Source organism: Lathamus discolor, chromosome 16 (genome assembly GCF_037157495.1).
Source record: "Lathamus discolor isolate bLatDis1 chromosome 16, bLatDis1.hap1, whole genome shotgun sequence".
Taxonomy (NCBI): domain Eukaryota; kingdom Metazoa; phylum Chordata; class Aves; order Psittaciformes; family Psittacidae; genus Lathamus; species Lathamus discolor.
The window spans coordinates 1,934,168-1,962,085 of NC_088899.1; the positions used below are offsets into that span (position 1 = coordinate 1,934,168).

Below are 27,918 nucleotides of genomic sequence, written 5' to 3' on the forward strand. Positions count from 1 at the left end.
CACCTGGAACTCACAGGGTCAAAGGCCAGTGGCTGTGCTGTTAGGACAGAGGTGTCTTGCCACCGCCCTGCTTTTTGGGCTTATTTTCTATTCCAGCTCCTTAAGTAGATTTATTACAACAGGGTTGAATCTTCCTCTTTGCTCCAGTACAAGTGGTTTTGTAGCTTCTGATTGACCCAACTTGTGATGCCCAGGGTGGGTTGTTGCTTGAAGCAGCAGTTTTTGGTCTTAGGGGGGTGGAGAGAAGGGAAGTGCTTTGTTTTGCTCTCTAATAGATAAATCTGTATCTAGATGGAGTAAAAACTTCTGGAAATGTCATGATGCTGCTTCTGAGATGTGCTGTGCTCACCAGGATGCTGCAGTTGAAGACAGAAGTGGCAGAAGAAGCTGTCTACAAGGCTTAATCCCCAAATGACCAGGGTTGTTCCCTATAGCTAGCTATCCCACAGCAATGGAACCTCCTGGCTGCCTCAGGAAGCTGAGCTGATGTTGCTGCCTTAATATTCAGCTGTGGGAATACTTGGGGGCTGCAATTCTGTGTCACTGAATTGCCCATCTCTTCTGTGTCTTGAATGTTGGAGCAAGCTGCTCTAGTGGAAGTGTCCCTGCCCGTGGTAGGGGTTGGAACTGGAGGAGCCAGGGAAAACATTGGCTTTATCTCCCTTCCTGGCACAGAAACCAAAGCTCCCTTGTGCAGGGATGGAGGTGCAGTTGCATAAGAGCAGCCCTGCTTATAGCATTGGGTTTGCAGTGGCTGGAGCCCCATAAAGCAGAGCTTTGGCTGGGGGTGGGGGGGAATGTGCTCTGCTCTAGGGGAGCAGTTTGGGGCTGCACCCAGTTCACAGCTTCAGACTCCCCCTTGGAGCAGCTTCCTGGGAGGAAGCCCTGCACCGGTGTGCAAATGAGCAGAGAGAAAAGAGGGGGGGCTGCAAACCCCCTTTCGGGGGGCATCCTTATGTGGGGGTGCAAGCCCCCTTTAGGGACACAGAGCCCATTGTCTCGCAGGATATGGGGGTGCAAAACCTCATTTGGGGGCAGAGCCAGTGCATTTCCTTGCAGGGTATGGGAGGTGCAAACCCTTTTTGGGGTGCAGAGCCTGGTGCATTTCCTTGCAGGATGTGGGGTTTAAAAGCACTTTTGGGGTGCAGCCCTTTGCCTTTTCTTGCAAGATATGGGAGTACAAAGCCCTTTTGCGGGCAGAGCCCGTACATTTCCTTGCAGGTTCTGGGGGGCAAAGCCCTAATAGGAGTTAATCCCAGGTTATGTTGGGATGCTGCTTTGCTTTTCGGGGGGGGGGTAAATTGACTACAAGTCCCAGCATCCCCCATGCTCCGCCCTTCCGGGGCTCCCGCCCGTGTCCGCCATGAGCTCAGGTCGGGGGGGTTCCGACGCCGGGTGTTTGGGGGTGCAGAGGGGGTGCAGGGACCCCCCCCCGGCTTGCCCTGTGGGGGTTCGCGCATCGTGCGTGGCTCCGGGGTTGTACTTTGCTGTGCGGGTGCCTTAGGTTGTGCGGGTTGGGGATTGCATTAGGGTGCAAGGGGGGAGCGAACCCTCACTCTATTCTTCGTTATTTTGCCTTTTTTGGCCTTATTTCGCCCTATTTTGCAGCATGGGGAGGAGGTGGGGATGATGCAGAGCGGGGTGTAGCACCCCCCCCCCCCATGGATTTGGGGGGCAGGCAGAGCTGAGAGGAGCGCAGCATCACCCCCGAGGAGCCTTTAGCGCACGCTGGGGTGCTGTGGGTCTGGCAAGCGCGGACCCTGAGGTCTGGGCTTGTGCTGTTATTGCGGGGTGCTGCTGCTGCTTTTAATGGGTGCTTCCTTACTGCAGAACCGGTTTGGCTTCACATCCCATCGGGACACGAGCGCTCAGCCCCGCTCCGGCCGGCACCGCTCCATGGGACCGTGTGGAGAGGCTCCTGCTGATGCATCCACCCAGAACGAGGGGAAACGAAACCCGAAGTGACGCTTTCGGATGCTCCGAAAGGCTGCGGCTGGATCCCTGCGGCACAGCGGGAGCTGCTTCCCTGCCAGCAGGTTGTTCCCACTCGGTGTTAGGGATCCTCCGAGCTCGCTGGGACCTGCGGCTGGAGCAAAGGATCCTTTGGTGGGATCATCGTGCAGACGAGGTGGATATTGAGGTTACAAAGGACCACGCTGCCTGGCTGACCCCGCGAGCCGAGCATCCCGGGGTTGTCTCCCGTCGGGAACGGACGTAATGCAATGTCGGGTGAGTGAAGCCTCAGTCAGTGTCTGGGCCGGCTGTGGCTTGGCTTTACAGCCAAAAGACCCTTTGGAAGGTGGGGAAAATGCATCCAGGTGTTCAGAAGAGGCTGGGGAATGCAGTGTTGAGCTGGAGAAAGCATCCTTGTGTCTGTGGCGTTTCTTATTCCGTATAGAACCAGTGCAGCCCTTCCGACCTTCTTGTTTCCTTTTGAATTTGCCCTGGTTGACATGGAGAAGTGTCTGAATGAGAAAGGAAGAGCTTTGTGGCAGGAAAGGGAAGAGGGCAGCACCAGTTGCAGAGCTCCTTTGGTGCCTGGCTGTGCCATGGCTGTGGTCCCTGCCACCATGGTCGATGCCACAGTGTCCACCCCACTTCCAGCCCCTCAGACCCCTTTTGCCCCATCTTTTGCTCCAGATCCACAGCATAGCAACACTCGGGGGGGTTAAACCTCAACCCTGTTTTAATCCCAGCCTGGTTTGGGTTGAAGGGACTTTAAAGCTCATCCAGTTCCAGCCCCTGCCTCAGGCAGGGACCCCTTCCACTGGAGCAGCTTGCTCCAAGCCCCTGTGTCCAACCTGGCCTTGAGCACTGCCAGGGATGGGGCAGCCACAGCTTCTCTGGGCACCCTGTGCCAGCGCCTCAGCACCCTCATAGGGAAGAGCTTCTGCCTAAGAGCTCAGCTCGGTCTCCCCTCGGGCAGGTTCAAGCCATTCCCTTTGGCCTGTCCCTACAGGCCCTTGTCCAAAGCCCCTCTCCAGGTTTCTCAAGGGGGCACCCGGGTTGAACACTGCCAGCCACGGATGCTTTCTCCAGAGGCAGGAGATGCTCTAATCCTGCCTTAACACCCCAAAACAGGGACGCTGGGCTGCAAGGAGCACATCCCTCCTCTCCCTCAGTACGATAGAGCCCTTTATTTAACCAGGATATGGGGAAAACGTGGGGTTTGCTCTAAGCAACCTCTTGCTGCATGGCCAGTGGTTGCCAAGTGAGGATGCTCCCTGAAGCACTGGGTGCTTCTCTATGGCTTGTGCCATACAGGGAGCTCCTGCAAGCCTGGGTTAAGAGAGGTCAACGTGATCCCTGCCCAATGTGGGGCAGAAACCTGCCTTGCTGGAAGGGTTTGACCCCATTAGGCAATTGACCATTGCCTTAGCTGGTGGTGTCAGTGTGTGGTGAAGCAAACGCTGGTTGTGCTACCACCTTCATCAGGGACTGTAGCGATAGGACAAGGGGTAATGGGTTCAAACTGAAACAGGGGAAGTTCAGGTTGGAGACAAGGCAGAAGCTCTTCCCTGTGAGGGTGCTGAGGCACTGGCACAGGGTGCCCAGAGAAGCTGTGGCTGCCCCATCCCTGGCAGTGCTCAAGGCCAGGTTGGACACAGGGGCTTGGAGCAAGCTGCTCCAGTGGAAGGGGTCCCTGCCCGTGGCAGGGGTTGGAGCTGGAGGAGCTTTAAGGTCCCTTCAACCCAAACCATTCCATGAGTCTATGATTCCCTGCAAATCCAGCCAGGAACCAGTTTGAGGTGAACAGAGCTGCTGGGTGAGCATTTTGCCTACAAGGATGAGCACTTTGCCTACAAGGACTTGATTCCCTCACCCATCTCCAGGGCTGCATGCACGAGCGCGATTCCCCTGGGATTACCAGTGACGGCAGAGCCCAAATCTCCCTCTTCCACATCCCCACCTTGTATGGAGCCGTCTCCTTTTGTTTCTCCCAGCCTTGGGCTTTTGCCACTGGCAGCTGCTGCCAGGTCCGGGCAGGACCAGACCTCCCGGTGTAACACGTTTGCTCCGGCTCCGGCGTGTTCTTGCCGCTTGGCTCATGTGGATGAGTTGATGCTGGCTGGGTGGGAAGGGCAGGAGGATCAGCGCCATCTCCTCCCAGCCCTCCCTGGGTCTGGGCATGCCCCTGCCCATGACGTCTCCCATTCCAGGGGGAAGCCTGAAGGCTGCTCTGGAAGTTCCTCGTGTTGCCCTACAGGACCCAAGCACCGTTCTCCTTCCCCCATCCCTCCTTCCTTCCTTCTGCCTTGTCTTCAAGGGCCCAGATTGACCTTGCCAGCCCCATCCCATTGATTAGACAGCACCATGTGGATGGAAGGATGGAGAAGGATGAAGGGAGGATGGTGGATGGATGGATGGATGGATGGATGGATGGATGGATGGATGGATGGATGGATGGATGGATGGATGGATGGACGAACGGAGGATGGTGGGTGGATGGATGGAGGATGGTGGATGGATGGATGGATGGATGGATGGTTGGATGGATGGATGGATGGATGGATGGATGGATGGATGAACGGAGGATGGTGGGTGGATGGATGGATGGATGGAGGATGGATGGATGGATGGATGGATGGATGGATGGATGGATGGATGGATGGATGGATGGATGGATAACGCTGCTCAGGAGCATCAAGCTGGGAACAGAAGAGCACAGGGAGATCTGGGAGTCCTTTGGGGGTTTGTTTGCTTCAAGAAAGGTGTTTCTAAAGGGCTGTGGCTGCAAAGGGAGCTTGTGGAGAAGGTCTCTGCAATCAGCACACATCTGCTTCCAGGATGGACATGCCGCTGGGGAGAAAGGCTGCATCTGAGGGCAGAACCCTGGGGCAGGGACCAGCGTGGGTGTTCACAAATGGTCCAGGGCTGGGGCTGCTTTGCAGGAGGTGTTCAGTGCCATGAAATGTGTAGGTTCAAGGTTTCCAGCTCTGCTTGGATGCCAGGACATGTGCTACATGTGAGGGCATCACAGAATCCCAGACTGAATCACAGGGAAGAGCTTCTGCCCAAGAGCTCATCTCAGTCTCACATCTGGCAGGTTAAAGCCATTCCTCTTGGCCTGTCCTTGCACACCCTGATGGAGGTCCCTCTCTGGCATCCAGTTCCTGGCTCCCCTCTTCCCTTTGCAGCCACTCCTGGCTGTTGTATTCCTCTTGATCCCTGCTTAGCAGCAGAGGGAGCAGCAGATCTTGTCCCAGGGCTCTCCACAGAGGCTCAGCGGGTGCCCTGCGCTGTGTTTGCCCACGAGGTGTGGCCTCTGCTCCAGGATTCAAACCGGTGGCGCAGCTCCGGCGCGCTCTGCCCTCCCCTGCCCAGGTGCTGCCCGGGTGCACGGATCCCATCCCCGCATCCCATGCCAGCCGCGACGGCTCCGGTGCAGCCGGTGGGGTGAGTCAAGGCAAAGCCCTATCGCTTGCTGTGCTCTGGGGAGCAGCCGGGATGGGAGCAGGAGGTGAGGAACCCAATGGGGATGGGATGGTACAAGGATGGAGCCGGCTGCGGCTCCTCCTAAAGCTTTGCTGCTTGTAAGGTCTTAAAGTGTTGGTAACAGCAGAGTGCAGGTGGAGACGTGGCTGTGCTTGGATCATAGAATCCCAGCCTGGTTTGTGTTGGAAGGGACCTTAAAGCTCCTCCAGCTCCAACCCCTGCCACGGGCAGGGACCCCTTCCACTGGAGCAGCTTGCTCCAAGCCCCTGTGTCCAACCTGGCCTTGAGCACTGCCAGGGATGGGGCAGCCACAGCTTCTCTGGGCACCCTGTGCCAGCGCCTCAGCACCCTCACAGGGCAGAGCTTCTGCCTTATCTCCAACCTGAATCTCCCTTGTTTAAGCTTAAATCCACCCATCCAGGGTGGTTTTCCCAGCACAGCTCCCACCTGGCATGTGACTGGTTAATCCAGTGACCTCCTGGAAACAAGAACCTGCCCCAACCAGGAAATTATCCACATGCTCCAGGGCTGGGAGCTCGCTCCTGGGTTGGTGTTTGTGCCACGTGTTATCTCCCTGCTGCTGCTTTAAGATCCCGGAGCTGGGACGCCGCAGCTCATAATCCCATGTGGATATAGGGATAATGAGCAAGTTCAGCTTCATGGCATGGAGGGTAATGATTAAAATGCACCTGGGATAATCCCTGCCCATGGCAGGGGGTTGTAACTGGATGCTCTTAAGGTCCTTTCCAACCCAAACCAGTCTGATGATGGCGATGCCTCCAGTGATCCCCATCTCCCTGGCTGGGGATCAGCAGGAATTGGAGGTGCTGAGCCATGCTGGGCATCCTTAAAACTGGAAAACACCAATGTCGTGGCCACCTCCTCCATGCAGGGAGGAACACGAGGAGCAAACAAGCACGAAAAGTGCCTGAGAGAGCTCTCCCTGCTCTTGACCTGGCTCTGGACCAGCCCCGCTCCCTTCCCCTGGCTGCTAAGCCCACTGGGTTTGTGCCAGCTTTTCTCCTTGGGCTCCTTTGACATCGTTCGTGTGACCATCACGTGCCACAGGCAGGTGACTGGGAGGTCCTGGGGTGCCCCGTGCCCGCAGCATCCCCCTCCCAAAGCAGCTTTGCCGGGAGTGCGGATGGAAGAGGGGACACTGAGCCCAGCCACCTCCTGGGGTTGATCCAGGGATGTCATTGCTGCAGCCGGGAGCCCATCACCGTGGCAGCTCCTGAATAACCCCTGGGATCAGCTCTCTTTATTTCCCCCCCCTGTTCTTTGGCTTTGCAGACAGCAGCAGGCTGCTGGGGAACCAGCGGCCGGGATACGGGACGCTGCAGACGGACACGGACACATCCCGCATGGTAGGTGTGGGGAGGGAGGCAGCGCCGTGCTGGGCTGGCAGGAAAATTGGGTGTTAGAGTAGGATCCCAGCCTGGTTTGGGTTCAAGGGAGCTTAAAGCTCCTCCAGCTCCAACCCCTGCCACGGGCAGGGACCCCTTCCACTGGAGCAGCTTGCTCCAAGCCCTGTGTCCAACCTGGCCTTGAGCACTGCCAGGGATGGGGCAGCCACAGCTTCTCTGGGCACCCTGTGCCAGCGCCTCAGCACCCTCACAGGGAAGAGCTTCTGCCTAAGAGCTCATCTCAGTCTCCCTTCTGGCAGGTTAAAGCCGTTCCCCTTGGCTTGTCCAACACTGGCACAAGACGATGGTTTTTCAGCCCCAGATTTACTTTACTGTCATGCCTGGTGTTAAACCATGCCAGGACTCAGGCTTCCATCAGTGCAGGATGCAGATGCTTGCTGACCTTCGTTTCAGTTTGTTCTATGAACAAGCATTCCCATACAGGTCTCCTCCTTTCTTCCAGGAGGTCACGGGCTACCAGACCAAGACGTGGCGGGTGGCCCTGTGCCACATTGGCTCTGTGCTGACGGCAGGGCTGCTCCTCGTCCTCTTCCATTGGAAGCCAAGCCTGGAGGTGCAGGTGAAGTGCAAACCCTGTGCCCTCAGCCAGGCCGACTGGGTCATCATCAGAGTAAGTCCTGGGAAGGTCTGGGGTTGGGCTCTGCTGTTGGCTTCCCAGGATGTCCTTGGGCTTGTTCCTTCCTGCTTTCCTCTTCCACAGCCACCAGCCTGGCTTTGTGTTTCTCTTGTCCCTGTAGCCCAGCCAGCATCTGGGAATGGGGCTCCCTCCCTGGGATGCTGTCCCTGTTTGCAGGAGCAGGGGGGATCCATGGGGAGCTCCCCCGTTCCCTCTGCTCAGCCCCTGTGCCTTTGTTGCAGGACAAATTCGGACAGTGCTTCACCACCCGTGTGTGCACAGAGGCGCTGGGCGAGGGCAGGTGAGTTGGGCTCACAGCTGGACATGGCAAGGGGCTCACATCTGCATTTGGCTTCCAGAGAGCAGGGCCTGTTTACAGCAGCACTGGTGGGATGGGGAAGGCCTGACCCTTGTTTTCCATCCCGAGCAGCCTGGAGCATCACCCCGGGGCCAGGCTGGAGGACCGCAGGACCAGCATCGCTATCGGTGTGTCGGAAGAGGAGGAGAGCCGGGACACCATCCGGCTCCATGAGAAGGAAGAGGTAACACCGGTGACCCTTCCCACCTCTGCCTTGCAATTCCTCTCCCTCGTGTCCTGCTGACACCTTGTTCTCATGTCCTGCCCTGCTCAGAAGAACATCCTGCGGTACTACCTCTTCGAGGGCATGCGCTACGTCTGGATCGAGCGGCGGCAGATGTACTGCAAAGTCAGGTACTCCCCTGTCCCCTTTGCCGCAGCAAAACTCCTTGCATCAAAGTTGGGATGCTGGAGGGGGACTCTTCATGAGGACAAGGGGTTAAGGTCTTTTCCAGCCCAAACCAATCTGGGATTCTGTGATCTCTCTGCTGCTTCCTTTGGCCCCTCAGCCCCCTCCATGTGGTCCTGACCCATCGGGAGGTCACACAACCACTAGAGCTGGAGCTTTTCTCTGCACTGCAGAGCCTTTGGCCACCATCCCGGGGTGCTGGGTCAAGGAAGCCGCTGCTGTTCCCCCTGTCTGTTGGTGCTGCCTGTCTTTGTGGGCAGAGGAAACCAGGCAAAGCACTTTGGCAGCTGCCTCATGCTGGATGCTCCTCTCCGAACTGTGCCCTTTTGTTCCTGCTCCTTGGCACCCGCGAGCTGCAGCAGGGGCCGAGGAACAAGATCCTCTCCCATTCCCAAAGGGTTCTTTTCTGTCAGCAAGGACTTGGACGTGGTGTTTGTGTCTCTGGGCCAGGCTCCTGCTGATTTTGACTCCGTTTCCCTGTTTTCCTTTCCCCTGGTGCTTGCCAGCATCTTGGATGAAGGCTGGACCTGCGCAGATCTGCACCTCTCACAGGCCGGGCTCAGCCAACAGGACCACAACACCAGGTAGGGATCTACCAGCTACCATGGGCCATGTGGGGAGCACAGATGAGGCTTTTCCAGGGGCCAGTAAATCCTGGAGCCTGTGTTCTTCCTGCATTCAGACCTCAAAGCAGAAGTGGGCTGGATTGCCCTGGCTTGACTTCTCCATGTAACCAAGCTCCCAAGGAGGTCCGGGCAGTGTGAGGGTCCCTCAGCATGGAAATGCAGCTGTTCCTAGCATGGATTTGCTTTCCTGTCCCCTTTGCAGAAGGAAGATCTACGGAGCAAACCTCATCGAGGTGCCGGTCAAATCCTATGCGAGGCTGTTGGTGGAGGAGGTGTGTGTGCATCCACAGTGCTTCCAAAGAGCCTCTTGTCCCAGGGCAATCCTGCTCCAGGTCCCTCCCTGCTGGTGCTTTGCAGGCCCTTCCTCTGCCTCAGAGAAGGCAGAGCTGGTGGAGGGGACCCATCCTGCCCCTTAGCTCAGACAGGAGCATCCCAGCTGGCTGCAGAGGTGGCTGAGCATCTTCAGGAGTACCCACCATAAACCAGGCCAGGGAGGATGGAGGGCTTGCAAGCAGTCAGTTGGTGCATCCCCAGCCGCAGGGAAGGGCCAGCTGCTCCTCTGCATCAGCAGCTGGTCCCCAAGCAGCTGGAAGTCTCACAATCATAGAGTCATGGAATCCCAGCCTGGTTTGGGTTGAAGGGAGCTTAAAGCTCCTCCAGCTCCAACCCCTGCCACGCGCAGGGACCCCTTCCACTGGAGCAGCTTGCTCCAAGCCCCTGTGTCCAACCTGGCCTTGAGCACTGCCAGGGATGGGGCAGCCACAGCTTCTCTGGGCACCCTGTGCCAGCGCCTCAGCACCCTCACAGGGAAGAGCTTCTGCCTTATCTCCAACCTGAACTTCCCCTGTTTCAGTCTGAACCCATCACCCCTTGTCCCATCACTCCAGTCCCTGATGAAGAGCCCCTCTCCAGCATCCTTGCAGCTCCCTTCAGACACTGGAAGCTGCTCTGAGGTCTCCACGCAGCTTCTCTTCTCCAGGCTGAACAGCCCCAGTGTTCTCAGCCTGGCTCCATACGGGAGCTGCTCCAGCCCCTGAGCATCCTCGTGGCCTCCTCTGGCCTCACTCCGACAGCTCCATGTCCTTATGTTGGGCACACCAGCGCTGCACACAGTGCTGCAAGTGGGGTCTCATGGGAGCAGAGCAGAGGGGCAGGATCCCCTCCTTCAGCAATGGGCTGGAGGAAGCTCTTCCCCCAAACCCTTCCCACCTTCCTTGTTCCCTTCTAGGTTCTCAATCCCTTCTACATCTTCCAAGTGTTCAGCATCGTGCTGTGGGTCTGTGACGCCTACTACTACTATGCCGCCTGCATCTTCCTCATCTCCACCATCTCCTTAGGGCTGTCCCTCTACGAGACAAGGAAGGTTGGTGCTGGGCTTATTTGGGACCGGCAGCTCTGGTGAAACAACCTGTTCTCTGCTGCTGGTTGACCTCTGTGCTGATGTTGAACTCCCTCTGAGCCCAGCTGGGGGAGGACAGCCCATATTCCCAGTGGTGCAGCAGGTTTCCTTGTCCTTCCTCTGTGATCCTGAGCCTTCCAGACCTGTTTTATGGATGCTTTGCTGTGCTTTCTGAGCTGACTGCTCCCTCCCTTGCAGCAAAGCACCACGCTGCAGAACATGGCCAAGATGTCAGTGGGTGTCCGAGTCCATCGCTCCGGTGGAGGTGAGTGTGATGCCTGCGAGGAGTGAGGGCTCCCGGCATGGATTTGGGATGGGGATGATGTGAGACCTGTTAAAAGGGGCTTCCTTGAACCCTTTATATTGGATCAGCCTGTCAGTGTCCCACTCTGTCCACATCCTGGTGTGGGGATCCTACTGGACAGCCCACTGTGTCAGAGGTGGGGATTCAACCAACCTGTTGGGGCCTGCAGTGACAGCATCACCAAGTCCCTTATTTCAGCTCCTCAAATTGTTGGAGATTTGCACAAAAAGGGCTTCAGCTGAAGGATTTTCTTATACAAAAGGCAGGTTTATGACAGGATGAGGGTCAGTGATAGCACACGGACTGTGAAACCAGCCTGGAGCAACAGGCAACCAGACTGTAACCACTGGAGAGGGGCTTTGGACAAGGGCCTGCAGGGACAGGCCAAGGGGAATGGCTTGAACCTGCCCGAGGGGAGACTGAAATGAGCTCTTAGGCAGAAGCTCTTCCCTGTGAGGGTGCTGAGGCGCTGGCACAGGGTGCCCAGAGAAGCTGTGGCTGCCCCATCCCTGGCAGTGCTCAAGGCCAGGTTGGACACAGGGGCTTGGAGCAAGCTGCTCCAGTGGAAGGGGTCCCTGCCCGTGGCAGGGGTTGGAGCTGGAGGAGCTTTAAGGTCCCTTCCAACACAAACCATTCCAGGTTCATTCCAGGACAGCTGCTCTGTGGTTTGTCAGCTGCATGGTACCATCTGGTTCCCATTCCTGCAGGGATTACAACAGAGCCTGGCTGTGGGGTCTCCACTCCACCCTCCATTACTCCTCTTAGCATGTGCTAAGGTGGCAGCTTGCATTGCCTGGAGGGCTGTAGTGGAGCAGATAGTGTGTGTGCCAGCACCCTGGAAGCAGCAGCTCTATTTCACCCTTATAAAGTCTCCTTAAGGCTCTAACTTCCATTAGGTCCCAGTTTTCCCTAATCCCCCCCCTCCAAGTCCTTTTCCCAGAGGTGTCTGAGCCTGGCCATGCTCTCTTGCAGAGGAGATGGTGGTGAGCTCTGCAGACCTGGTGCCGGGCGACTGCATCAGCCTCCCTGTGGATGGGATGCTGGTCCCTTGCGATGCTGCGCTGCTGACGGGCGAGTGCATGGTCAACGAGAGCATGCTGACGGGTGAGAGCTGGCCTGGGGGCACAGAGCAAGCCCTGCATCTCCTTGTGTCCTCCTCCATCCCTTTCCCATGCAGGCTGGTGGGATCCTGACCCCCCTAGGGTGATAAGCCTCCTCCTATGATGTACCTCCTCCTATGATGTTCCTCCTCCCTCCATGATGTTCCTCCTCCCTCCATGATGTTCCTCTTCCCTCCATGGTGTTCTTCTTCCCTCCATGGTGTTCCTCTTCCCTCCATGGTGTTCCTCATGCAGGGGAGAGCGTGCCAGTGATGAAGACCCCTCTCCCGGCTGGCAGCACCGTCTATTCCCCCGAGGAGCACAGGCGGCACACGTTGTTCTGTGGGACGCAGGTCATCCAAGCCAAGTCCTATGTGGGCAGGGAAGTGCTGGCCGTGGTGACCCGCACAGGTAAGGGATTAAGGGATAAAGCTGGGATTAAGCTGCGTCCTTTGGAACAGGGACTTTAAGGTCCAGAGCAGGGCAATGGAGCTGGTGCAGGGCCTGGAGCCCAAGTGTGATGGGGAACGGCTGAGAGACCTGAGGGGTTCAGATGGAGAAGAGAAGGCTCAGGGGGGACCTGATGGCTCCCTACAAGTGCCTGACAGGAGGATGGAGCCAGGAGGGGCTGGGCTCTGCTCCCAAGGACCAAGGGATGGGACAAGAGGAACCGGCCTCAAGCTGCCCCAGGGCAGGTTTAGATGGAGCTGAGGAACAATTCCTGCCCCAGAGGGTGCTCAGGCATTGGAACAGGCTGCCCAGGGCAGGGCTGCAGGCACCGGCCCTGCAAGTGTTCACACACCGTGGAGACGAGGCCTCAGTGCCATGGGGCAGTGGTGGCCTTGGCAGTGCTGGGGAACGGTTGGACTGGGTGATCCTAAAGGGCTTTTCCAAGCCGATTGATTCCATGATTCCATTATTCTCATCCATGCCTTTGCCCATGGTTACCTCTTGCCCCTCTCCCACAGGGTTCTGCACAGCCAAAGGGGATCTCATCAGCTCCATCCTCTACCCCAAACCCGTGAGCTTCAAGTTTTACAAGGATGCTGTGAAGTTTGTCCTGTTCCTCGCCGTCCTGGGTAAGTTGAGTGCAGAGGCATGGCCAGGAGCAGCCAAACTCCTCTGCCGTGGGTGAACTCACCCTTCATCTGCTTTGCTTTGTAACCAAGCCCATTCTCCTCCCTCCTTCTGCACAGCTTTTATCGGCACGATCTACAGCATCCTCATCTTGGTTAAAAACCAGGTAGGGCTGTTGGGGCTTGGGAGTCCTGGAGCACAGCCTGGGACCATCAGCAGATGCGGGTGGAGATGGGTGAGCGCTCTCAGGATGCCCACCCCTCCTCCTCCTCACCTACCAGGTCCCCGTGGGGCAGATCATCATCCGTGCCCTCGACCTCGTCACTGTCATCGTGCCCCCGGCTCTCCCGGCTGCCATGACTGTGGGCACCATCTATGCCCAGAACAGGCTGAAGAAACAGGGCATCTTCTGCATCAGCCCTCCCCGGATCAACCTCTGCGGGAAGATCCGCCTGGTTTGCTTCGACAAGGTGAGGCTTGAGCATCACCACGGGACCGGAGTTCCTGTCTCCAGGGGCTGCTGTGGACCCTCCATCCTCATCCCCACAGACAGGAACCCTCACGGAGGAAGGGCTGGATGTGTGGGGGGTGGTTCCACTGGAGAACAACCACTTCATGCCCATCGTCCACGAGCCCCGCTGCCTGCCCGCTGGTCCCTTGCTCTACTCGCTGGCCACTTGCCACACGGTCTCGGTGCTGCAGGCACAGCCCATCGGGGACCCTGTGGACCTCAAGATGTTGGAGTCCACTGGCTGGGTAAGCAAAGTGATGGGCAAGGTGCCTGTCTGGAAAGAAGGAGGTAGGACACAGCAGGAGAAGGGGTGTTTGAAACCATCCATGGGGTGGATAGCGTCTCTCTATCTCAGCATGCCTTGGTTTCAGCGCCTGGAGATGATGGAGGAGGAGGAAGGCGAGCTACCTGCCTCCCAGCAGTTTGGGATGAAGGTCTTGGCTGTGGTCAAGCCTCCACCTGAGGAAGAGCAGCCACGGGACAGGGTATGGCCCACGGAGCAGTCGCTCCGGTTCCCCACACAACAAAGGGCGGTTGTGCTCCGCAGCCCCTGGAGGGGTTGTACCTCCCAGAGAAGGTCCTGCCTGGCCCTGACGCCTTCTCCCTCTCCACAGAAGCACCAGTTACCTGTGGGGATCCTCCGGCGGTTCCCCTTCTCCTCCTCCTTGCAGAGGATGAGTGTCCTGGTGAAGCTGCCCAGTGAAGCCTCAGCCCATGTCTATGTCAAGGGTGCTCCGGAGATGGTGGCCAGCCTCTGCAGGAAGGAGACTGGTACGTGATGGAGATGGGGGTTCACTATCACTGCCCTGGTCCTGCTGCTCCATCATCCATCGGCATCCCTGCAGCTCATCCCCAAAGGGAATTCTCCTTGGTGATGCTGTGGGGCAGTCCCCAGAGGCACAGGGCTTTGGATTAGCTTCGTAGAATCATGGAATGGATAGGGTTGGAAGGGACCTTGGAGACCTTCAGCCACAGGGGGGAAGAAAATAGGAGCTAGAAGGCAGGGCCTGGAGGCTGGATGAGCATCCAAAGCCCTTCAGTCATTTGGGAGCTTGAGCCCCGGGTCTACACAGCCCAGGTTCATCCAGGAGCAATCTTGACCATGGTTTTCCCCTCGTGGCTGGCAGTGCCCATGGATTTCTCCCAGATGCTGCGGCACTACACCACGGATGGGTTCCGGGTCCTGGGTCTCGCTTCCAAACCCCTGAGTTCAGTGACCACGTTCGAAGAGGCCCTGCAGCTCCCCAGGTTGGTGCCAACAACTTCTTTGTCCATTTAGCCCTTGTTTGCGCCGAGCATTTCATGGGATGCTCCATCCCAGCAGCCTGCAGGGAATTCCTTCCGAACCCACCCTGGGTTTTAGCCGTTTGTAGCAGTTGATGCTTGTGTTGAAGATGGTGTTGAAGGGGTTGTTGTATCCACCAGGGAAGCTGTGGAGAGCAGCCTGAGCTTCCTGGGCTTCCTCGTCATGAAGAACGTGCTCAAGCCAGAGTCTGCGCCCGTGATTCACCTCCTGCGGAACGCCAACATCCGCCCCATCATGGTGACGGGTAACCCTGCAGGGGGAATGGGGAGACGGAGCTCGGGAAGGGATGGGACATGATCAGCCCTTGATGTGGTGCAAGGGGTGAAGGGTTCTCCAGCAGGAATCACAGAATCCCAGCCTGGTTTGGGTTGGAGGGACCTTAAAGCTCCTCCAGCCCCAACCCCTGCCACGGGCAGGGACCCCTTCCACTGGAGCAGCTTGCTCCAAGCCCCTGTGTCCAACCTGGCCTTGAGCACTGCCAGGGATGGGGCACCCCCAAGTCCTTCTCCTCAGGGCTGCTCCATCCCCTCCCCACCCAGCCTGTAAGGATCGGGCTCTCCTCCGAAACACGGGGAAGCGAAGGGCTCCGCAGCACGGAGGCTGGGAGAGGGGCCGCGGCGGGTTTGAGCTGCTCTGGTTGGCTTCAGGACCCTGCGCAGCACTCGCTGCCCGTGGCTGCTCATCGGCCCCGTCTCTCTCTGCCAGGAGACAACATGCTCACAGCCATCAACGTGGCGCGGAGCTGCCGCATGGTGGAGCCCAAGGAGCGGGTGATCTTCATCAGCGCCTCCCCTCCCAGCCACCACGAACCCGCTGCCCTCAAGTTCATCCCGGCCGAGCATTCCCAGGGCGAGGAGCAGCCGGAGGTGGGTCCCAGGGCAGTGTCCCAGGGGGGTTTGTGAAGCCCAAAGCGCCCGTGAGCTCGGGGGACTCTTCCAGCATCCCTCAGAGCCGCGAGGCTGCTCCTTAAAGCCTCCGTTAGGAGACGCCCTGCTCCTGTTTCTCCCCATGAGCACATCATGTGCTGGTTGAGCTGATGCTCCAGACACACTCAGGAGATGCAGCCAGCACCTCACATGAAGGGCTTGCTCCCACAAGCTCTTTATCCCAAATCCCATCATTTATACACCTGAAATGGAGCTTTAAGGGATGCTGCTTTACCTGCAGTTCCTCTACCCTCTGCCCCGTGCGTGTTGAGGATGCTGGTTCAGAGCCTTGCCCGGGGGCTGGAGCAAGGCGTTGTTTTCCCTCGCAGGGTCTGGCCCAGCCAAGGGATGGATGTTTCCTGCAGCCTCAGCCCTGCCACTTCGCCCTGAACGGCAAATCCTTCGCTGTGGTTTGTGAGCACTTTGCTGAGCTGCTGCCCAAGGTGAGTCCCGTGGCTGCGAACCCCCCATAACTGAGTGCCGGGGGGGGGGTTTCTTTGCTGGTACAAGGTGCCTGTGTGCTGCTGAGCTGGCAAAGCTCAGGATAACCAGGATGGGCAGGGATGAGGATGCTGTGGTACAAACACAGAGTGTTCCCTTCATTGCAGATCCTCATCCAAGCCACCGTGTTTGCCCGCATGTTGCCTGAGCAGAAGACTCAGCTGGTTTGCAGCCTGCAGGAGCTCGAGTGAGTCCCCCCATGGATGGAGGGAAAGGGGATCAGCAGCAGTCATGGAGGGGATCCTGCCCCTCTGCTGCGCTCTGGGGAGACCCCTCCTGCAGCCCTGCTCCAGCTCTGGGGCAGCAGCACAAGAGGGACGTGGAGCTGCTGGAGCGAGGCCAGAGGAGGCCATGGAGATGCTGCGAGGGCTGGAGCAGCTCTGCTCTGGAGCCAGGCTGAGAGAGCTGGGCTGGGGCAGCCTGGGGAAGAGAAGGCTCCTGAAGGGGAGACCTGAGAGCAGCTCCAGTGCCTAAAGGGGCTGCAGGAAACCTGGAGAGGGGCTTGGGACAAGGGCCTGTAGGGACAGGCCAAGGGGAATGGCTTGAACCTGCCCGAGGGGAGACTGAGCTGAGCTCTTAGGCAGAAGCTCTTCCCTGTGAGGGTGCTGAGGTGCTGGCACAGGGTGCCCAGAGAAGCTGTGGCTGCCCCATCCCTGGCAGTGCCCAAGGCCAGGTTGGACACAGGGGCTTGGAGCAAGCTGCTCCAGTGGAAGGGGTCCCTGCCCGTGGCAGGGGTTGGAGCTGAAGGAGCTTTAAGGTCCCTTCCAACCCAAACCAGGCTGGGGTTCTGTGATCCTATGCTTCGTGCAGAAGCTGTTGGCAGCTGCAGATCACATCCTGCCCTCTCCCAGATGTGGGCTGATCCCTGGGGGGCTCAGTCTTGCAGCCCCAGCGCTTTTCCCCCATCCCCTCATGATCCCTTCTCACCACAGCTACTGCGTGGGGATGTGTGGGGATGGTGCCAACGACTGTGGGGCTCTGAAGGCAGCCGACGTGGGCATCTCGCTGTCGGAGGCAGAGGCTTCAGTGGCTTCACCCTTCACTTCCCACGTGGCCAACATCGAGTGTGTGCCCACTGTGATCCGGTGAGCTGCTGGGATGCGTGTGCTGGGGGATACAGCCAGGGTGGGGGTGTCCTGAGTGCCTCCGACCCCTCCTTGGGACAGCTCACGGCAAGGGTGCTGTGCCTGGTGGGTGAATCTCTCTTTATCACTGCAGGGAGGGCAGGTGCTCACTGGTCACCTCCTTTGGTGTCTTCAAGTACATGGCCCTGTACAGCCTGGTGCAGTTCGTGTCCGTCCTGCTGCTCTACACTGTGAGTCCTGCGGTTGCCCAAATGCTTTTGGGTCACCTCGTCCCAGCTGGGTTTTATGCTGTCCCTTTCCTATCCGCACACTCCGACCTGAGGTTTCTGCTTCCCAGATCAACACCAACCTGAGCGATTTCCAGTTCCTCTTCTTCGACCTCATCATCACCACCACGGTGGCCGTGCTGATGGGTCGGACCGGTCCTGCCCAGGAGCTGGGAGTGGAGCGTCCCCAAGGGGCACTGATCAGTGTCCTCGTGCTGGGCAGCCTCCTCCTGCAGACAGCTCTGCTCATCACCGTGCAGGTCCTCAGCTACTTCATCACTGTCTCACAGAGCTGGTAAGGGACCCGGCTTCACCTGGGTTTGGTGATGGGAAGGATCACAACGAAGCCCAGGCGTTTGGCCTTGGTTTTGGCATCAAGGATGCATCCAGGCGCGCTGCGTGGCTCCTGGCTGACCCTCTGCCTTGTCCCCTGCCTGGCTCAGGTACGTGCCACTGAACAGCACGGTGACAGCTCCCCAAAACCTGCCCAACTACGAGAACACGGTCCTCTTCTGTGTCACGGGCTTCCAGTACCTCATCCTGGCCGTCGCCATGTCCAAGGGGTACCCATTCCGGGAGCCACTCTACACCAATGGTGAGGGTGATGATGGTCATGAGGGTGAAGAGAGACGTCAAACCTTCATCCTGCTCCTCAGCCCTCTTCTTTCTCCCCCTCAGTGCTGTTCTTGGTGGTCCTCATCCTCCTCTTTGGCCTCATGATATGGTTGACCCTCTACCCATTGGGCTTCCCCAAGACCCTGCTGAAGCTGCAGGGCATCGATGACTTGAACTTCAAGCTGCTGCTGCTGGGGATCGCTGCCCTCAACTTCTTCACTGCCTTTGTGCTGGAGGTAGGTGGGCATTGGGCGCACAAGGGACACCGTCATCCCTTTGGGTCCGTCCAAGCAACCCCTTTTCCAGGAGCCATGGAGGGAGCAGGCCTCACCTCGGCATCGGCTCTGCTCTCCCTTTGGCATCCCCAACACTGTTCTCCCCCCATCCTCGCTGCAGACCGCCCTGGACCACGGCCTCCTCGGCTGCCTCCGCAGGCTGCGCCGCAAGAAACCATCCAAGAAGCTTTTCAAGAGGCTGGAGAAGGAGCTGAGGCAGCAGCAGCCGCCCTGGCCCCCCCTCAACCAACCGCTCCTTGCGACACCCAAGATGTCCATCGCCGTGAGATAACACGGGCCGGGGTCTGCCCTCGGCCCACGGACACTTCTTTATTTATTTATCCCGGTAACGGGAGGGATGCTGCGGGAAGGATCCTGCGGGAAAACCCTCGGCATCGTGGCTGTGGGGAGGAGATGGCGGAGGAGCAAACTGGGGGGAAGGTCCAGAAGAGGAGAAACCACCCCCTCTCATCTCAGCTCTTCCTCCAGGCCCTCTCCTGCTCCCATGGACCCACCTCCCCACCGGGGGCACCAGTACTGTTACACAGGGGGATGCCACCTCCTTTTCCCTCTCCTGACTGTCCTAAACCACCAACCCTGATGCTCTCATGGTGAGGACACCCGCTGCAACCTCCCGTCTGCTCACTGTGACAGAAAAACCCTGCAGCCTCCCCAAGCAAGCGCCCTGGATGTGTAGGAACTGTTTACAAAGCCCCCCCAGCCGCAGCTTGCAAAGGATGCTGCTCAGCCCCAGGACCAGGCATGGGCCCCCTGCGCTTGTGATGCTCCCACAGAGCAGTTCTGCTTTTGGGTTACTGGACCTTCGTAGCATTAAACCCCCCCCAAATCTCTGTATTTTTTAACTCTCCTGCAGTGCATTGAGGTGTAAGAGCAACGTTCGGGTCCTGGATGGTGCTTCCTGAGCGTTCTCTAGTAAATTAACACTATTTTCTTGAGCACTTGCTTGTGTTGCCTGTGTGGATGGGGCGGGGGAAGGAGTGGATGGGGGAAAGGAGAAGGTGAAAGAGGTTTTGGGGTCCCCCTGTGCTCTGTCTGGGCTGGAAGATGCCCCAAAGCAGAGTGAGTCCAGAGCCAGCACCGCTGGGATTGCAGCAGCTCCGCCTGTGTATAAATAACCCCCGAGCCTGTTTCCAGCTTGAATTTCCTAGAAAATCATCATAATTGCTGGAAAAACCCAGGTGTCCTCGCCAAGGCTGCAAAACCTCGCTCCTCCAAGGGCGGAAAAGCCAAGAGATGGAGATGCCGCATCCCAAAAGGGGCCGAGCTGAGCCCCTGGGGTGTCTGCATCCCCTTCTGAGGGGGGGGGGGTTCAGCCTGGCTCTTGGATCGAGGGCTGGTTCTTGCAGGGAGCCTCCTGCATGGAAAGTCGAAACCCCTCCGAGCGCCAGCGGCGCCTCTCTGCCCTCCGGGAGCTGGGGATTAGGTCAGGAAATGAGGCACAAGCGGAGGTAAGAGGTTTCCTGACAGCCCAGCCAAGGCTGCAGTTACTAAACCAGGCTTCCTGAGCTTGGAAACGCACACAAAGCACACACAGCCCCCGAGACCCGGGCTTGGCCACTCAGAGAGCAAAAGGGGACCCTTTGCCCCCTGGTTTTTGCCCTGCCCTGGGGGGTTGCAAAGTCTCTCTGATGATTAACAGGCAGCTCCTGGCCTTGGTTAGAGGTTAACAGGGCTGGGGACAGGGACAGTGCTGGGGTTAGGGACAAGCAGGAGCTTTATGGGAGCAGCTTTGGGTGTTTGGAGTCATTGGGGTGGTTTCATCCATCCTCCAGGCTTGACAGGAGATGGGAGCGCCTTAAAATCCCCCTTCTACTCTGAAACTGGTTTTAGAGCAATCAGATCCCCTTTGTGCTCACTCCTTGGCACAAGTGCCTGCGGGCAATGGGTGCAGCAGGGGCAATCCTCCTCCCCACTGCTCATCCCTATCCCCAGAGAGCCTCTCCCTCCATCCCAGCCCTCGAGCACCCTCTGTTTGCCCCATTGCTGGCTTAGAACACCTTAAAATGTGCAGGATTTCACCCCCCAGTACTGGGTCTGTGCCTCCCCCAGGATCAGGGGGTTTATGGAGCATCCCTGGCTCCCTGGGATGCAGCCGGCATCCTGTGTGCTGCGGAAAGCCGCCAGCAAGCCGGGGGAAAGAGGGCCCCACGGTCAGCAGTGCTGGCTCCAGCACCACACAGGGGCTGCGGATCAGCTCCGGCATCCTCCGACGGGGCGGGAAAACAGGGAATTCTTGAGTTATTTTCCCTTCATCCTGGGATAAAACTTTAAATCTGCTGTGGAGTTGCAGCATCCTCGCTGCTTCGGTGGGAGATGGAGCGCTAATGCCAAGCATGGAGTGAGGAGGAGTGATTTGGGGTCCCGGTATCCCCGTTTTGGGGGGTTTATCCCCATTTCCCTAAGACACCCGGGATCATAGAGCAATGCTTTGACACGATCCCTTCATTTGCCCCCCCACAGCAGCACAAAACCCAGCCTAAACTGTGCTCGGAGCTGCACAAAATCCTCCTCCCTCCTTGCTTTCACAATCAAAGTAACGTTAAATCCATTTCAAACTCATCCATCCGGGAAAACCCTATCCCTGACGACCACTGCATCCCTGTGCTCTTATTGATCAGGTTGGTTTCATTATTATCCCCCCTCCCTCACAGGCAGCAGCTGGGGCGGAGGAAGGGGCCGGCTCAGGTGTGGCATTAGGACCCAGCGGATCCCCCATGTTGGAGGTAGGAGCTTTGCTTTTTGGGTTGTTTTTTAGGCTTTTAACTCATTTCGGAGTTTTGGGAAGCGCGAGAAGGGACCCGGGCGGAGGCAGAGCCAGCACCGACACCGCGAGCGGTAAGGACCGGGCGAGAGGGACCCCCCCATCCCAACCCCTGCATCCCGCATCCCCCCCGGCACCCCACGGGACCAAACCCCATCTTTGGGGCTTCTGAAGCCGCCTTACAAACCCCATCAGCCGAGCTCGAAAAGCCGCTCCCAACCTTTTAAGCTCCTCCAGAACAAACCCACCTCATTTTTGGGGTGCTAAAGAGCCGCCAGCCATGGGGGGGGGGAAGAGGGGGGAAGGGGGGGGGGCATTTTTGCAGCCTGACAGCTGATGTAGTAGATTTTTAACCACTTTGGGTCGATTTTTAACCACTTCCAAGAGCCTGAAACTCCCACAGTGCCTGAAGGGAACGGGGTTTTTCCTTTTTCCACCCTGGAATGAGGCCGTAGGAAAGGGATATTTCAGTATTTCCATGTATTTTGTGTGTGTGCCCCGGGTGGGAGCGGGCCCCAAGCGAAACCACGATGTGTGAAAATGGGAATGGGGGGAAAGGAGGGGTGGGTTTTACCTTTGGTTAACGGGGCCCCCCCTCCCCCCAAAAGTGAACCCTTTTCTATTCCCTTTGTTCTCCCACCCTCTGGCAACCGGAGAGCTGGAAAAAAAAAAAAAAAAAGAAAAAGAAAAAAAAAGAAAGGAAAAAGGGAAAAAAAGGGAGCGGGGGGAGGGGGGAAAGGCTGGGGGGAGGTGGGGTTTAGCAGAATGAAAGAGCGAGGCTGTGGTGTTCTTTCTTCGGGGTTGATTGTTCCCAGATGTGCAGTTGCAGCAACATCTGGCGCGCTTGGAGCCGCTGGACCCCTGCACGGAGGGGAATCGAGCTGGGGAGGGGACCTGGGGCATCGCCCCCCCTGGTTCTGGTGGTGGGGAGAGGAGGAGGAGGAGGAGGAGGGAGGAGGTGGCCCTGTTGCTCTTTGGACGCTCGGGGGGTAAGGACGGTGTTGGGGACCCCCAGCATCATGGGGGGGGCTCTGGGGGTGGTGCTGGGTGCTCCGGTGGCCTCAAGCAGCAGGAGAGGAGGTTGGCGTCGCGGTGCAGGGCAGACGTGACCCGTCTGTCCCCGCTCCCGGCCAAGCCGTGCGGGCTCGCTCCAAGAGCTCCGTGTTCGGGGGGGGGATTCAGGGGGAATTGGGCCTCGAGAGGGGCCGTGGAGGCTGCGAACTGCGCCGGGGCTGGGGGGGGCTGGTTCATCCCGAGCTGCGGGGCCGCATCCCTGGGGCCTTGGTTCTGTGCCAGTGCCCCATCCCTGGCAGTGCTCAAGGCCAGGCTGGACACAGGGGCTTGGAGCAAGCTGCTCCAGTGGAAGGGGTCCCTGCCCGTGGTTGGAGCTGGATGAGCTTTAAGGTCCCTTCAACCCAAACCAGGCTGGGGTTCTGTGATCAATGGAGTGACGGGAGGATGATGTGGGATGCCTCTGGAGGTGGGCATCCATCTGCCCCTCAGCCTTGCCCCAAGCTATCCCGGTGGGATTCATGACACCGGGTGATTTGGGGCTGCAGGATGTTGGTGCCAGCATCCCATTGGATTCCAGTATCTGGAGACCCGGCAAAGGCTGGGATGGGCATCTCCAGCCCCTTTCTGGCACCTCGAGGTAGCCCCAAGCTCCCCTGGTTCCCTGTACCCATCCTATCCTGGCCAGGACCCAGATCCAAGGCAGGATTTAAGCAGTTTGATAAAGCCTCCAGACCCTTTCCAAGCACCCACCAAACCCAGATCTGTGCCATGATCCCGCTCATCCCCGCGCAATCCCTTTTATCCGAGGGCACAATTAGCCTGGGTTAAACCCGGGTCTGAGGCTTCCTTTGCGGTGGGAAGCAGATGGGGCCTGCAGGGACCCGCATCCCACCAAGGCGCAGCCATGGGCTGGTGATGGAGGCTGGCTGGGTGCTTCGGTTGGCACCCACCAAACTCCTGGTTACTGAACTCCTGGTTATCGGATCCCGGCTCAGGCACAGACCAACTTTGTGGCTTCCCCAATGCTGGGAAAGGGCTGGAATCCGTTGGATGGAAGAGGAGGTGGTACCCAAAAGATGCAACCGTGGTGGCTGCATTTTGCCATGGGTTAGTGATGGCCTTGGCAGTGCTGGGGTAAAGGTTGGACTTGATGAGCTTAAAGGGCTTTTCCAGCCTGGCTGGTTCTATGGTTCTATGCTAGAAGGTGCTTTGGTGATGGTGAGGATGTGGTGGCTGGAAGGTGCAGGACAAAGTCCCTAGAAGATGCTGTGCTTTGATGATCTCGAGGACATGGTGGCTACGAGGTGCAGCACTGGATACGGCTCAAGACGTGGTCACTAAAAGGTGCTGCACTTTGGTGATGGTGAGGATTGGTCCTTAGGAAGTGCAACACCACGGTGACGGTGCGGGACAATGTCCCTCGGGGATACCACACTTTGGTGATGGTGAGGACATGAAGGTTCTGCGCCTCACTGCTGGTGCAGGATGCGGTCTCTAGAAGGTGCTGTGCTTTGGTGATGGTGAAGACCCGGTCGGTACAAGATATCCTTTGGTGATCTTGAGGACATGGGGGCCAGAAGGCGCGACGCTACGGTGACGGCACAGGATGTGGTCCCCGGGAGGTGTTACCCCTTGGCAATGGTGCAGGATGTGCTCACCAGAAGGTGATGGTGAGGACATGGTCATCAGGAGCTGCCATGCTCTAACGATGGTCCCACTGACCCCACCTTCCCCAGGGCCGTCTCAATCCCAGCAGGGATGGGGAAGCCACGTTCGCATCCCGGGGGCTGCATCCAGCCGGGAGCCGGTGGGATCCGGGAGCCTCCTGCTGCTCCCCCCAGCACCAGGGGCAAGACCCCAATGGATACCAATGGGTTTGGTCATGTCCACCCATGCCTCAGTTTCCCTGCTCCCGGGGGATGCCGGGAGGGATTCTCCATCCCCGCAGCATCCCGGCGCACCGGGAAAGCCGCCGTGCTCCCTTCCCAGCAGCCGAACACGTTCGCTTGGACCTTAGAGGAGTTTTGTGGGAGAATTTCTCCTTTTTCCGCCCAGTTTTCCCCCTGGAGCTGGTTTGGGGGGATGGGAATTGCGCCGGCGGCCCCAGCAGCCACCACTGGGACCGGGGTTCCGGCAGGGCAGACAGACCTTGACATGGAATCTTGCTTGGGAAGTGCTGGGAAGCCGCGAGCAGCCAAAGCTGCCAAACCCAGCGCGGGATTTCTCTTGGAAGCGCGTTTTTCCCTCCGAGATCTCCACATCCCGTTGGATTCAGGGCATTCCCAAGCACACAAAGCATCCCCCAGCAGCGGGGACCCCCCAGATAATCCCTTTCCCAAGGAGCAGAGCTGAAACTCCCAGGAATGGAGCCCCAAGTGACTGGGGGGGATCCAGACGCCCCCCCATGGCTGTGATTCAGACATTCCAGCTTTTCTCGTCCCCCCTCTCGCTGCCCGCGGGATGTTTGAGGGTTTGGTCCTTGCAATTCCCACGGGAAGCCCGGTTTTGGGGAAGTTTCTTCATTTTCCTGGGGTTTGGGGGGGTTTTTGAGCCAATCCCTGAGGACGGGGGGGGTGGCGCTGCTATAGGGGATGGAGACTGGAGGGGTCTGGGATCTGCGTCCCCTCTTCCCTAATCCCTTTGCTTGTCCCCTCGGCCCCATCCAGACTCCGGCTGCATCCCGGCCCGCGCTGCTCCTCCATCGCTGCTGTCAGGATGAGAGCGGTCGGGCTCTTCCTGCTCTGTGTGCCAGGTGAGTGTCCCCAAGGCGAGGTGACAGCAGGAGCCACCCTTGGGCGCTGCACCCATACGGGGCAAGCATCGCCCCATGGCCTCCTGCACCCCAGAACTAACCCCAAACCCCAGTTTAGGCTCCTCTTGCTGCTTCAGGTTGGGGGGTACCGGGGGCTGGCACCAGGCGCATCCCTCCTGCTTGGGGCCATGGAGGTGGCACCAAAGTGGCACCTCGGGGCTGGGATAGCAGCCAGAGATGTGGTGGTTTGTGACCCCCGGAGGGGCTGGCAAAGGCGGGATGGAAACAAGGAGGGAGGCGACGGAGCCTGGAGCCAGGAAAGCTTTGGGTGAAAGCAGCTCCACACAAAGGGGAGGGAGCAGATGGAAAACATTAACAGTTGAGGCCCAAGGAGCCTGGGAAGGAGGGGGCAGCATGGGGAGGAGTGGGCAGAGAAGTCCCATCCCAGCATCAATCCCATTGCTGATGGATGGAGGATGCGGAGGGATGCAGCATCTGGAGGGGCACCACTCCATGTCCCTGCCATGCCCTGGGGATGGGAGTGACCTGATCCCCCCTTCCAGAAGCATTCTGCCTGTGTGATCCCATCATCTCATGCACGCTGGCCTCCGAACCCCATTTTTCCCCCCTGGTTCCATGGCTGGATTAGCTCCCAGGGTCTCCATAAGGGTTGCATGGGATGCCTGGGGTGTCAGGAGCATCACTGGGCTCAGCTGGATGCAGGATGGGCAGGGTCCTGGTACCCAAGTGCTGCAAGACATGGGGATCACCCCCAGCTGTGCCTGGATAAGGCAGGAATCACTGCTCCCCCATCAGTGAGCATCCCACCATCCTCTCCCTCCTCCTCTCCAGGCAGCGCGTCCCTAAGGACAGCTCTGGGATGGTATTTTGGGGATGACACAAAGGAGGAGAGGTGGAGGCAGAGCAGGGACCCCCCATCCAGGCTGGGGGTGCCCGTGCCCCTCTAAGTGATGCTCTTCCCCCCGGCTCTTGCATCCCAGCAGCGCTCCTGGTCCAGGCGCAGTACAGCAGGTTTGAAGGCATCACCTACCCCGAGCCGGTGCAGTATTCCCAGTACGACCAGCAATCAGGTTAGAGCGCCCTGACCCGGGAGAGGCTTCACCCACCTCCCTCCTGCTCCTTTTCCTCCCTCTTTTTGCTTCCTCTGGCGATCAACACCGATCCGATGCCTCTCCAATGCTCTCTGCTCCATCCCTTTCCTCCTTATACTTCCAGCCTCCTCCCAACACATTCCCACCTCCCTCCTTATACATCTTCTCCTGTCCCCTTCTATCAACCGTTTATTAAGCCTTTATTAAGCTTAACCCCCGCCACGGGATGCTGCCCCATTCCTGGGGTGCCTGGAGGGTGTTACCCCATCACTCAGACCAGCTGCAAATATGGGGGGGGGGGGAGGCTCATGGCTAAACCGGCCCTGATGGGGGGTGTTTTGTCCCCAAATCCCACCCTCAGCCCCTGCTGTTTTCCGTTTCATTCCCCAGAAATTCAGGATTACTACGACTATCACGGTAAGTGGCTTCCCTGCGGGATGTCGGATGGGGGGGAGCAGGATTTTGCGGGGTGCCCGCACTGTCCCTCTCCCTGCAGATGTCACCCCCCGTGCCCCTGAGGAGCAGTTTCGGTACCAATCCCAGCAGCAATCCCAGCAGGAAGTCGTGCCGGCTCCAACCCCAGGTGGGTACCACCGTAAGGATGCTCCAGCCCCAAAACCCAGGCAAAGATGCTCTGCTCCATCCCTAAATGTCCTTCTCCCCCCCCCCCCCCCATTCAAACTCCACACAGCTGCTGCCCCAGAGACTGAGCCCACGGAGCCAGGACCCCTTGGTGAGTCCTTGTCCCCACTCCCTGGTCCCCGTTTTGGGCGGTTCATCCTCCCTCTTATCCCTGCTGGGGTAAGGATGCGCTTCCGCGCTCACACCCCGGGTTGAAGATGAGGACTGGGAGAGCATTGGGTTAGAACTGAATGGATACTGAGCGCATCCCCAGGGTGTCAGGCCTCATCCCTATGGATTTTCCCTGTTCTCCTTGCAGACTGCCGGGAGGAGCAATACCCCTGCACCAGGCTCTACTCCGTGCACAAGCCCTGCAAGCAGTGCCTGAATGAGATCTGCTTCTATAGGTGAGCAGGGACGGGGTGGGGGGGGGAGCTTCCCTAACCCCCAATCCCTCTATTTTGGGGACCCCCCCCGTTCATCTACACCAACCCCATAACCCCTTCATCCAGCCTCCGCCGGGTTTACGTGATCAACAAGGAGATCTGCGTCCGCACCGTGTGCGCCCATGAAGAGCTGCTGCGAGGTAAGGATGGGGGGGTACCCCCACACCGGGCTCATTCATATCCCGATCCCCTTTTCCCTATGGTGATGCGGGCCGGACAATCCCAACAGCCCACCAAATGGCCCCCCATGGACTGCATTATGGAAGGGGCTGAACCCCCCCTTTTGCGCTATGACATCCCCATGGGATGCGCGCTGTTTTCCCCACCCCATTCCCGGCTGATTCCCACTCTCCCGCAGCCGACCTGTGCCGGGACAAGTTCTCCAAGTGTGGGGTGATGGCCACCAGCGGGCTCTGCCAAACCGTCATCGCCTCCTGCGCCCGCAGCTGCGGCGGCTGCTGAGCTCCGGGGGCCCCCCCATCACCGGGACCCCCCCGAAAGCCCCTTCCCCATCCCCGCATCCTGGTCTCCTGGGTCCCCATCCCGCTCCGGAGCCTCCTCACATGGTGCTAACGAAACGGTGCATGAAAGAACATAAGGAAAGGTCCATTTTTGTGCACATAATAGGGAAAAAAAAGGGGGGGGTGTTATTATTTTTATTACTTTCTTTATTATATTGTAAAAGGGGGGGGCGGCAGCCCCCGTCACCCCGTTTTCTATGTAGAGTATCCAAGAGATAAAGCGGAAGGGTCACTCGGCTCCAGCCTCCTTATTGGGGGGGGACACCTTGTATTTTGGAGTGGAGGGATCTGATTTATTTGAAGGAGGGGCGGATTATTGGGGGGGGGTCCAATTTGATGGGGAGGGTTCAGTGTTGGGGGAAAAGGCTCTGATTTTGGGGGGATTTCTGATTATTTTGGGGGCATTCCTGATTTTTTTTTGGGGGGGGGGTTC

The 27,918-nt window shown here is 58.4% G+C and overlaps 2 protein-coding genes across 8 annotated transcripts; both read left to right on the forward strand.

Annotated features, from left to right (window-relative positions):
* Positions 1-1,341: 1,341 nt before the first annotated feature.
* On the forward strand, positions 1,342-19,193 carry ATP13A2 (ATPase cation transporting 13A2). 4 transcript variants are annotated; one of them, XM_065696380.1, is made up of 30 exons: positions 1,342-1,373; positions 1,831-2,229; positions 6,730-6,803; positions 7,306-7,473; positions 7,722-7,780; positions 7,910-8,021; positions 8,112-8,191; positions 8,753-8,830; positions 9,075-9,144; positions 10,101-10,235; positions 10,470-10,536; positions 11,548-11,679; positions 11,931-12,086; positions 12,644-12,754; positions 12,872-12,918; positions 13,034-13,222; positions 13,302-13,508; positions 13,635-13,748; positions 13,878-14,034; positions 14,391-14,511; positions 14,689-14,813; positions 15,275-15,435; positions 15,825-15,938; positions 16,104-16,183; positions 16,929-17,081; positions 17,215-17,311; positions 17,419-17,642; positions 17,791-17,942; positions 18,026-18,198; positions 18,359-19,193. In XM_065696380.1, exons 2-30 carry the CDS (start codon positions 2,223-2,225, stop codon positions 18,527-18,529), a joined length of 3,534 nt encoding a protein of 1,177 aa, XP_065552452.1. In that variant the 5' UTR covers positions 1,342-1,373; positions 1,831-2,222; the 3' UTR covers positions 18,530-19,193. The 4 variants fall into 4 exon arrangements, with proteins under 4 accessions (XP_065552452.1, XP_065552453.1, XP_065552451.1 ...); XM_065696381.1 differs by lacking the exon at positions 1,342-1,373 and adding an exon at positions 1,384-1,504; XM_065696379.1 differs by lacking the exon at positions 1,342-1,373 and having other exon boundaries at positions 1,384-2,229.
* A 1,280-nt stretch (positions 19,194-20,473) lies between these two features.
* Positions 20,474-27,722, forward strand: MFAP2 (microfibril associated protein 2). Of its 4 annotated transcripts, none has more exons than XM_065696342.1 (10): positions 20,474-20,876; positions 21,014-21,093; positions 24,700-24,785; positions 25,787-25,876; positions 26,288-26,314; positions 26,394-26,480; positions 26,589-26,630; positions 26,838-26,925; positions 27,031-27,104; positions 27,323-27,722. In XM_065696342.1, the coding sequence occupies exons 3-10, from the start codon at positions 24,749-24,751 to the stop codon at positions 27,424-27,426; spliced, it is 549 nt and encodes a 182-aa protein (XP_065552414.1). In that variant the 5' UTR covers positions 20,474-20,876; positions 21,014-21,093; positions 24,700-24,748; the 3' UTR covers positions 27,427-27,722. The 4 variants fall into 4 exon arrangements, with proteins under 4 accessions (XP_065552414.1, XP_065552417.1, XP_065552416.1 ...); XM_065696345.1 differs by having other exon boundaries at positions 20,482-20,876; positions 25,790-25,876; XM_065696344.1 differs by lacking the exons at positions 20,474-20,876; positions 21,014-21,093 and adding an exon at positions 20,898-20,981.
* The last annotated feature ends 196 nt before the right edge of the window (positions 27,723-27,918 follow it).

Bases quoted from the DNA above. Each gene is read 5' to 3' on its own strand.
- MFAP2 (XM_065696342.1), top strand. From the start codon at position 24,749: ATGAGAGCGGTCGGGCTCTTCCTGCTCTGTGTGCCAG. The intron at 24,786-25,786 runs GTGAGTGTCCCC...CTTGCATCCCAG, and splicing joins CTTCCTGCTCTGTGTGCCAG to CAGCGCTCCTGGTCCAGGCG. The intron at 26,631-26,837 runs GTGAGTCCTTGT...TTCTCCTTGCAG, and splicing joins CACGGAGCCAGGACCCCTTG to ACTGCCGGGAGGAGCAATAC.
- ATP13A2 (XM_065696380.1), top strand. The intron at 8,022-8,111 runs GTAACACCGGTG...TGCCCTGCTCAG, and splicing joins GGCTCCATGAGAAGGAAGAG to AAGAACATCCTGCGGTACTA. The intron at 15,436-15,824 runs GTGGGTCCCAGG...TTTCCCTCGCAG, and splicing joins AGGGCGAGGAGCAGCCGGAG to GGTCTGGCCCAGCCAAGGGA.